This window comes from Otolemur garnettii, unplaced genomic scaffold (assembly GCF_000181295.1).
Source record: "Otolemur garnettii isolate 467f Iridium unplaced genomic scaffold, OtoGar3 scaffold00134, whole genome shotgun sequence".
NCBI lineage: Eukaryota > Metazoa > Chordata > Mammalia > Primates > Galagidae > Otolemur > Otolemur garnettii.
This window is the reverse complement of record NW_003852529.1, coordinates 3,842,320-3,851,838: the sequence shown is the minus strand read 5'-3', so window position 1 is coordinate 3,851,838 and position 9,519 is coordinate 3,842,320. Positions and strand designations below refer to the sequence as shown.

General features: G+C 51.8%; 1 protein-coding gene across 1 annotated transcript in view; it reads left to right on the top strand.

Annotated features, from left to right (window-relative positions):
- Positions 1–9,519, top strand: part of PACS1 (phosphofurin acidic cluster sorting protein 1) — a 177,041-nt gene that overhangs the window by 160,313 nt on the left and 7,209 nt on the right. The window contains exons 11-19 of the mRNA XM_023518303.1: positions 406–486; positions 2,990–3,105; positions 3,243–3,378; positions 4,465–4,569; positions 5,126–5,232; positions 6,163–6,317; positions 6,420–6,530; positions 7,134–7,236; positions 7,621–7,663. Coding sequence (XP_023374071.1) covers positions 406–486; positions 2,990–3,105; positions 3,243–3,378; positions 4,465–4,569; positions 5,126–5,232; positions 6,163–6,317; positions 6,420–6,530; positions 7,134–7,236; positions 7,621–7,663 — 957 coding nt within the window. The remainder of the gene's footprint in view (positions 1–405; positions 487–2,989; positions 3,106–3,242; positions 3,379–4,464; positions 4,570–5,125; positions 5,233–6,162; positions 6,318–6,419; positions 6,531–7,133; positions 7,237–7,620; positions 7,664–9,519) is intronic.

Sequence of the window (9,519 nt, the reverse complement as noted above, 5' to 3'; positions counted from 1 at the left end):
GCCTTAACTCTCAAAATCAAAGACCTAAACTATAACATCCTTCTTTTTCTGACAAGCAAAGGAGACCCCTGTTTGTCCCTCCTGGGTAAGAGGTTTACTGCATCCAAGGTCAAAGATTTTGTGGATCCAATAGCAAAGCTATCTGACCTTTGAGCTCCTCCCAAGGACACCTTGCAGAAGTTAGAATTTTTGGATTCTACATCTCACCATGTTGACTGATTACAGAAAGAACTGATCCCTCTGAAGCTTCATTTCCACAAAAATACACCCCCTCATAAGATAAAAGCCCTAAAGATTTTATGAGGTTGAAGATTAAGTGAAAGTGTGATAAGCATCATGGGGAACTGGTAAAACCAATGATATTTATTTGTATCCATGTAAATGAATTATTAACCATTTTTGCAGATGGAACTGGCTGCTCTAGAAAAAGTCAAATCTACTTGGATTAAAAACCAAGATGACAGCTTGACTGAAACAGACACTCTGGTACGTATGATTTAGTTTCCTATTTCAGTCATTTCCAATAGCAGCTGTCCCTTTAGAAATAAGAAGAAAGGGCTGGCCAGGCAGTGTCTCACACCTATAATCTCAACACTCTGGTAGGCTGAGGTAGGTGGTTTGCTTGAGTTCAGGAGTTCGAGACCAGCATGAGCAAGACCCCAGCCAGGTATTAATAGTGAGCATCTGTAGTCCCAGCTATTCGGGAGGCTGAGGCAAGAGAATCATTTGAGCCTGAGAGTTTGAGGTTGCTATGAGCTATGACACTAGGGCACTCTACTGAGGGTGACAAAGTAAGACTCTGTGTCTCAAATAAAGAAGGAAAGGGCCCTCAGGAAGGACTGCCCCATACTCTTTTTCTCCTGAAATCCTACCCTAGACACCATGTTGTTCCCCAGATTAGCAAACCCTTTAGTTCAGCCGTTCTCAACCTGTCCATCGTGACCCTTTTGGGGGATCAAACGATCCTTTTACAGGGGTTGCCTAAATACATCCCACATATCAGTCATTTACATTATGATTTATAACAGCAGCAAAATTATGGTTATGAAGTAGCAATGGAAATAATTTTATGGTTGGGGGTTACCACAACATGAGGAACTGTATTAAAGGATCACAGCATTAGGAAAGTTGAGAACCACTACTTTAGTTAGAGGGATATGATGCTGGATTGGATAATTTCTCACTATCTGTCACACTCATTTGCTCCCAAGAGATGATCAGTGTCACCCTTCTCCTAGGATGTTGCTCCTTCAGTGGCCGTGCAGCCCACTTTAAGTCTCCAAGGGGTTCTCAACCTTCCTAATGTCATGACCCTTTCATATAGTCCTGTGGGTTATGAGGACTGCTGGTCTAAGAGGTGTTGAAGCTGCTCAGGGATATTGCTGGGACACACAGTTTAATTACACAGTGGTCACACATGCCCTGGGCACTGTAGATGCACATACAATCATGCCATGGTCTGTCACCAAGGCCCCTACCAGGAAAGCCCCTGTGCACACCTAAGGTGAGGGATGCAGACACCTGAGTTTGGCCTTGTAGGATACACTGAAGTTTATCTTGTGGGACCAGAGGCTGGACCAGGGTAGGAAGAGCAGAGAACTTGGCAGAATTCCACCTGGGGTACATGAGCCTTGTAGGGAGGCCTTCTGGGGGTTGAGTGGAATGGAGGGGAGCATGATTTCAGGCTTGTTTCCCATAGTACAGCACACTACTAACTAAAGGGTCTGTGCTCACTTCTTCTGTTTTATGGTCCACCAGTCATCTGAATAATGCAGCTTCCACTCAGCCCCACTGAGGTCCACACTGCGTGGCAGCTATATTCTCAAAATGGAATTCCAGTTGTGTCATTTTCTGATTAAACTTCTCAGTGATTAACCAAATCTCAGAGACTTGATGTTGAGCAAAAGAAGCCAAACACCAAAGAAATTCATGCCATAGGGCTCCATTTACGTGAAATTGACAGACAAAGCAAAGCTGTGCCAGCAAGAGTGAGGACCCCTATTGCCTGTGGGAGTGGGAAGGGGCATGTGGGACCCTCTAGGAGTGCTGGAATGTGCTGTGGTAATCTGGTTAGCTGTCACTTAGGGGTATACTGGGTACACATTCAATTCTCTGTTTTACATTCACGCACTTATTTTATGGATGTTATGTCTCGAGTAAACATTTTGAAAACATAAGGAATAGGCAGAGCAGAGAGGTAGGCAGGCTCACGCCCTCTATGGGGGACAGAGTCCTTGACAGGGTGGGAACACTGGGGAAGGGGTGGTCCTAGGGAGGACATGTGGAACAGTAATACAGGAAGATGGCCTACGCCAGGTCCTGGAGGGCCTCAAAGGCCCCACTGAGGAATTGAGACGCCATTCTCAGCAGTGCAGAGTATTTCCCATTGTTCTAATAGTGTTGTGATGTGGTCGCCTTTGTGCCTAGGAAGACAGCTCTGCAATAGGCGGGCTGGACGGCTCGAAGGGGGAAGGAAGTAAGGCTCATGAAGGTTGTTGAAAGTGATCTAGGAAAAGCAAGGGCCCGAACCCAGCAGGTAGAATGAGAGGGATGGAGGCAAGTGAGCCTGGGAGAGATACAGACAGGAGTTGGCAGGAGAAGGAGCCACGAAGGGAGAACCCCAGCTAGATGCCAGTAGCTATGGCCAAATGAGGAATGCAGCTAGTTCCTAGATCTACAGGGCCACGCCCTCATGAGGCCCAGCATCGCTTCTTAGGCCAGTCAGGGGCTGGACGGGGTAGGTGGTCAGTCTCTTCCTCCTTGTGTACTGACAACTCGGACAGAGGGTGAGCTCACTAAACTAAACAGTAGCCATTTCCATGTCACTTGATGGGGGAAGTGGCGGCGGGGGTGGTGGTCTTAGAACCACACACTTTGAGGGAAAGAAAATGGACGGCTCCTGGTGATGCTGAGGGCCTGGCCTCTATGGAGGCTCCCAGGCGCCACTGAGTGCTCAGCAACCTTCATGGCTTCTCCTCCTCCATGGCAGGAAATCACTGACCAGGACGTGTTTGGAGATGGGAGCGCGAGTCTGGCTGTGCCAGAGAAAGTCAGAACTCCCATGAAGTCCAACAGGACAGACCCCCAGGGCTCCGCCTCACCCAGGTACACCAGACCGGGAGGAAGCAGGAGTGCAGACCGTGACCACTGTTGGCTGGGGCTTCAGGGCCCAAGGAAGCATGGCTGGCAAAGCCTGGGGTTGGAAGGTCTATTTAACTGCCCTCTTCCCACACCCCTGGCAGCAAGGTGGAAGGGGCGCACACACCCCGGCAGAAGAGGAGCACGCCCCTGAGGGAGAGGCAGCTCTCTAAGCCCCTGAGCGAGAGGACCAACAGCTCTGACAGTGAGCGCTCCCCGGACCTGGGCCACACCACACAGGTAACACCTAGGCCCTGGTTGTGTCCCCGCGATGCCCTGGACTTCAGGCTTGTTTTAATCTCTTCCTTGGTCAGTTAGTTGGAAACGAAAGGAGAGATAGTTTGAAATGCTCCAAATAAAAAGTCTTAAAGAAAGACCAAAGTTAGAGTAGCCTCCTGTATTTGTTACTCATTGCCAGGGCATCCGACTAGGGGTGGCGGTGGGCAGAGGTGCTGGCGGGCCCTGGCCTGCCATCTCTCTGGTGTCTTCTGCCTCTCGGCCTCCACCAGACACTAGTGTGGAGGTTGTGCCATGAGGCATCGTCCCAGAGGACAGCAGCCACCAGGTCTCCTTTGTGCATCTGTGGGTCAGTTACTGTGATTTCAAGCTGATACAGCAGCGCTATTAAGATCTCTCTATTGAAATTCCTGAATATTCATTGGAAAAGGAGTCAGCAGAAATGGAACCTCAGGAGTTGTGCTCTCTTCTTAAGGCCTATGGTGTCAGAGGTTTGGGGAGGGAGTTCTCTGGCTGGTACATGGTTTTTGGAGAGTTAAGCAACAAGTCTGTGCATTTCCCTGGTAAGTATTGTTAAGAGAAAAGTGTGTGTCAGTCTGGCTTCCTGAGTTTGGTGCTATTACATAGCTGAAAATGAGCCTGGGGTGAGGCATTGTCCTTCTTGTTAATCGCTGTTCCTGAAATACCTCTTGTTCCCTCAGACAGCGGTCCACACACAGCACTCGCTGCCTCTTGTTCTTTCTCTCCCCACTGCCCTCATTCTGTTCTCAGCACCTGCTGGCTGCCCTCTGGCACCGCCTTGCATGGCACTGTCCCACTGCCTGCTGCCATTCCACATCCATCATCCGCCTGCCCTGGCAGGACACCTGCTGTGGCTTTGTCCCTAATGTTTTCTGAGGCCTCTGTTTATTTTTTTTTCTCTTCTCTTGTCCACTGTGGCCTGGCCAGCTCGAGACTGGCCCCCTGCACAGATTTCATGTTGTCTCTTCTCTCAGCACCCAGTTCCAGGGGCTCTCCACATGCTCATCCAACACCCTAGCCCCAGGATCCCCAAGGACTACCTAACAAAAGACATTTTTGTGCCAGCAGATTCCAAGAAAGGTGGTGTATGACCAACTGAATCAGATCCTAGTGTCAGATGCAGCTCTCCCTGAAAATGTCATCCTGGTGAACACCACTGACTGGCAGGGCCAGGTGAGGGCTCAAGCTGCAGCCATGCAGGAGTCCAGCTCCAGGCACATAGGAGGGGGACAGCGGACTCACCCTTCAGGCACCTCCCGCCCTCACCCAAGCCCAGAGCTCCCATGTTCCAGTCCTACTTCTGTCATTGTCTGGCCTATGGGGTCTGAAGTCACTAACCTTTCCATACCTCAGCTTCCAAGTGTATAAAAAAAGCAGTACCATGGAAGGGAACCAAGTGGGGAAGCACCAAGTGCTGCCACCAACCAGGGGTTGGCCTGATTCCTACAAGGACTGAGTAGGGCCAGAGCAGTCCTGCTGCCCTTCACCTCACCACCCACTGGGGCGGGGAGGCCTGGGGCACAGGCTGCAGAGGAGCGTGGGTGTCAGCAACCCTGAAGCCTGCCTCCTAACAGTCGGCATGGCTCAGGAAACCTGGCCACCTTTGCCCCCTTTAGTCTGAACCACAGAGGACAAGGGCCCTGCCGCTTCTCCTGTGCCCCCCTTGCCTCTCGGCCCTTGTGAGGGACTGATATGTCCTCACCTGCCTGCCTCCTCCTCCCCACCCCAGTATGTGGCTGAGCTGCTCCAGGACCAACGGAAGCCTGTCGTATGCACCTGCTCTGCCGTAGAGGTCCAGGCCGTGCTGTCCGCCCTGCTCACCCGGATCCAGCGCTAGTAAGACCCCTGCCTTCCCCTCCTGCCCTCGAGTTCTCCCGACTTACCCTCGACCCTGACTTCTAAGCAATGATGGGACCTCCAAGCCTCACCAGACTGAGAACTCCATGGGGTGTGTGGCAGGGGCCTAGCACAACCTATAGTGCAAGGTGTCCTGGCAGCCTGAGGCATCAGGCCATTAGAGCAGCAGCTCCTGCCCCTCTGACTCCCTACCTAGACTGGCTTCATCTTCTTAACCCAAGATGGAAAAACAAAACCCAGGGTTTTATTTTAGAGACAGAGTCTTACTTTATCGCCCTTAGTAGAGTGCTGTTGTATCACACAGCTCACAGCAACCTCCAACTCCTGGGCTTAGGCAATGCTCTTGCCTCAGCCTCCCAAGTAGCTGGGACTATAGGCACCCACCATAACGCCAAGCTATTTTTTTGTTGCTGTTTAGCTGGGGATGGGTTTGAACCCGCCACCCTTGGTAAATGGGGCTGACGCCCTACCCACTAAGCCACAGGCACCACTCAAAACCCAGGGTTTTAAACAGCCCTTTACTCCTTCCTGCAGCTGTAACATGCTGCCTGACAATTGAGAGTTGGTGGGGGAGAACCCACAGTGTCTTCTCGGTGGGGCCCAGAGGTCCCTGCACAACGTGGCCAGTACGGATTCCAGAGTTGGGGCGCGCACGCAGGGTGACCCCCAGGCAGCACCACCAGGTGAACATCAGCTTCAACTCCTGGGGCAGCACTTGCCCTCTGACCCTAGGTCTCCTTTTAGCTGCAGAGCCCCGAGGCTTGTTCTCTTTGTCATTCCACTTCATTTTGCTTATTGGTTTGCTCCCTTGTGGGTTGTTGACATCGCAGACAGCTGGCACTTGGGGCCTTCCCTGAGCAGGGTCCTGGCAGAGCCCTGGGTCCTCAGTGACTGTTCCTCCCTCCCCAGCTGCAACTGCAACTCTTCCATGCCCCGGCCAGTGAAGGTTGCAGCTGTCGGGGGCCAGAGCTACCTGAGCTCCATCCTCCGGTTCTTCGTCAAGTCCCTGGCCAGCAAGACCTCCGACTGGCTCGGCTACATGCGCTTCCTCATCATCCCCCTTGGTAAAGCCCCACAGCTTGACCCAGGGCCAGGTGGGGTGAGCTGGGCTGCTTCCCACCTGCGCCTCCTGACCAAATTGCCTTCCCTGGTTTTCCATCAACCAGGTTCTCACCCAGTGGCCAAATACCTGGGCTCTGTGGACAGCAGGTACAGCAGCGCCTTCCTGGACTCCAGCTGGAGAGACCTGTTCAGCCGCTCTGAGGCCCCAGTGTCAGGTAATGGCTCCATCTGGGGGCTTCCCTAGTTCTGGAGAGCCAGCCCAGGCTGGGGCATGTGGCACTGCTACTCTTCCTCCTCTGGCTCCCACTTCCCCTGCTTCCAGGTGCTCCACATGTTCACTTTTCCAGAGTATGTGTGTTAAGTGGAGGCCAGAAGTGAGGAGGATTGTATGTGGGCAGGCGAGGGATCCCTCCATTGTAGAGATGACATTAAGGAAGCAGAGTAGTTACCAAGCAGTCTCTCAACACATGAATAACTGCACCAACCGGGCAGAGGAGGCAGGGATCAGAATGAGGCCGAAAAAGTGATGGGCAGAGACGGGTGGGCTGAGTCTCCTCCAGGAGACAGATGGCCAACACAGGCAGGCAGGAGCTATGGGTGTGAAAGGAGGGGCGTGGTCAGCCAGGAAGGTGCAGGACTTGGAGAGCTGAAGGGAAGAGCCCTGAGCCAGAGGCCCGTCCTTTGCTCACACTTCTTGGGTTCAAAACCAAAGGGCTCTCTCAGCCCTTTCCTTAGCTCTGCCAGGTCTCAGGGGCACTCCAAGGTTGGGGTTTTGCCTGCTAAAATCCATGGGCGGTCATTGCTTGGCCTTTCTGCAGAGCAACTGGACGTGGTGGGCCGGGTGATGCAGTACGTCAATGGGGCGGCCGCGACACACCAGCTCCCTGTGGCTGAGGCCATGCTCACCTGCAGACACAAGTTGTAAGTGTGACCTCAGATTTCTGAGGAACAGGTCAGGTGGGTGACAGGGATGTTGAATCCATTCCTTGTTCATACCTCAGGTCCTTTGTATAAACCCAGGAGATTGAGAGGGTCCCACTGCATCCTGCGGGTGCCCTCACTGCCCCAGGCCTGCTGCTTCTCCCCATCCTAGTGGCCGAGACTCAGCAGTGGGGAGCAGGGGGTGTAGTTGGCATGATCAGGTCTTTTTCCCATTTTGTGTGCTCCATATGAACAGCCATAATAGCCCTCACATCCCCCAAGGAATGACAGGAGGATATAATGTCACACTATGGGCTCCTTTGATGCTTCCGAGCCAGGCTCAGTTTCACCTGCTAACTGAAAGCTTTCCTCTGTCTCCCACAGCCCCGACGAGGACTCATACCAGAAGTTCATTCCCTTCATTGGCGTGAGTACCAGCTGCTCTACTCAGCACCTCTCCTGGCCTTTCCATCCTCCTCCGATAGCCACATGAAAATAAAAGATTCATGTAGAACGGTGGCTGGGGGTTTCCCCAGGGGGGACCTGGCAGTGTCTGGAGTCCTTTGTGGTTATCACAGCTGGGACCGGGCTGCAGCAGAGCATTCCCCAGGGCACAGGACAGTCTGGCAGCAGAATGGCCCTGCCTGGTCACAGCAGCTCTGAAGTGGAGAAAGCTGCCCTCCATCTTTCCGAATCACAGACTATCCCCATGTTCATCCCTCTTTATTGCACCAGGCCCTAAACTTGGGAATGATATTCAGAGAAACTTCCATTGGTTTCAGGAGAAAGGGAGTTGCCTCAGAAACATTAATAATGAAAGGTGATATTCCAAGGAGAAGACAGAGAAATAGATATTTCTGTCTTTATTGTCAGATGGACCACCAAGAGTTTCTCATCTTTCCTTTTTTATTTAGTTAAGGAAAAAAATCCCTGTGCTACTTAATTTTGAAAATAAAGGAAAATGCCAGGCACAGTGGGTCACACCTATAATCTAGCACTTTGGAGGCTGAGGCAGGCAGATTACTTGAGGCCAGAGTTCAAGACCAGCCCAAGCAAGAGCAAGACCCTGTCCCTATGAAAAAACAAATTTAAGGGAAGGCAGTGGTGGCTCACACCTGTAATCCTAGTACTCTGGGAGGCCAAGGCAGGTGGATTGCCTGAGCTGTCAGGCTGGTTAAGACCAGCCTGAGCCAGAGCAAGACCCTGACTCTAAAAATAGCTGGGCATTGTGGCAGGCACCTGTAGTCCCAGCCACTCGGGAGACTGAGACAAGAGAATTGCTTGAGCCCAAGAGTTTGAGGTTGCTGTGAGCTGTGACACCAAGGCACTGTACCAGGGGTGACAAGTAAAACTCTTGTCTCAAAAAAAAAAAATTTACCCAAGCATGGCGGTGCACACCTGTATTTGCAGCTACTCAGAGGCTGAGGCAGGAGGATCTCTTGCACCCAGGAATTTGAGGTTGCTGTGAGCCATGATGAGGCCACTATATTCCAGCCTGGGCAACAGACCCTGTGTCATTAAAAAAAAAAAAAAGGTTCAGCTCCTGTGGCTCAAGCAACATATACCTGAGCTGGTGGGTTCAAATCCAGCCTGGGCCTTCCAAAAAACAATGATGGCTGCAACCAAAAATAGCCAGGCATTGTGGCAGGCACCTGTAGTGCCAGCTACTTGGGAGGCAAAAGCAGGAGAATCACTCGTCCAGGAGTTGGAGGTTGCTGTGAGCTGTGATGCCATGGCACTCTACCCAGGGTGACAGCTTGAGGATCTATCTCAAAAAAAAAGAAGAAGAAAAGAAAGGAAGGGCCTCTTGGATGTCAGGACTACTGGCCTATTGGTGTTTGGTAACAGCTGGGCCCCAACACAGACTAGGGGTGGAGGGGGAGGATCCAGACAGAACAAGCTATGTAGCCCTGCAGGGGCAGAGCACACCAGGGAAATAGGACTGGAAGCTCAGAATCCATTTGTAAAACCTTCTCATTTCCCTTCCAGACCAAGTTGTGTCTTTTTCTATCCTTTCTTTAAGGATCCCTCAGAGCTAGAGGGGAAGGGTGTGTCCAAGTGAGTGGCCTGGCTGCTTGCTCTCCCTGTCTCTGCACATCCAAGTTGCCGGATGTCATCAGTGGTCTTGGGAGGTGCCTGAGCTAGGGAAGTTCAGTCCAGTTAGTTCCTGGTTAGGCCCTGGGGCTGCCCATGTGGTCACATTACAGTCCAAATGGTCATTTGGCCCATCTTTATGGATCCATGGGTTAAATTGTTTTATTTTTATTTATTTTTTTTTTTTTT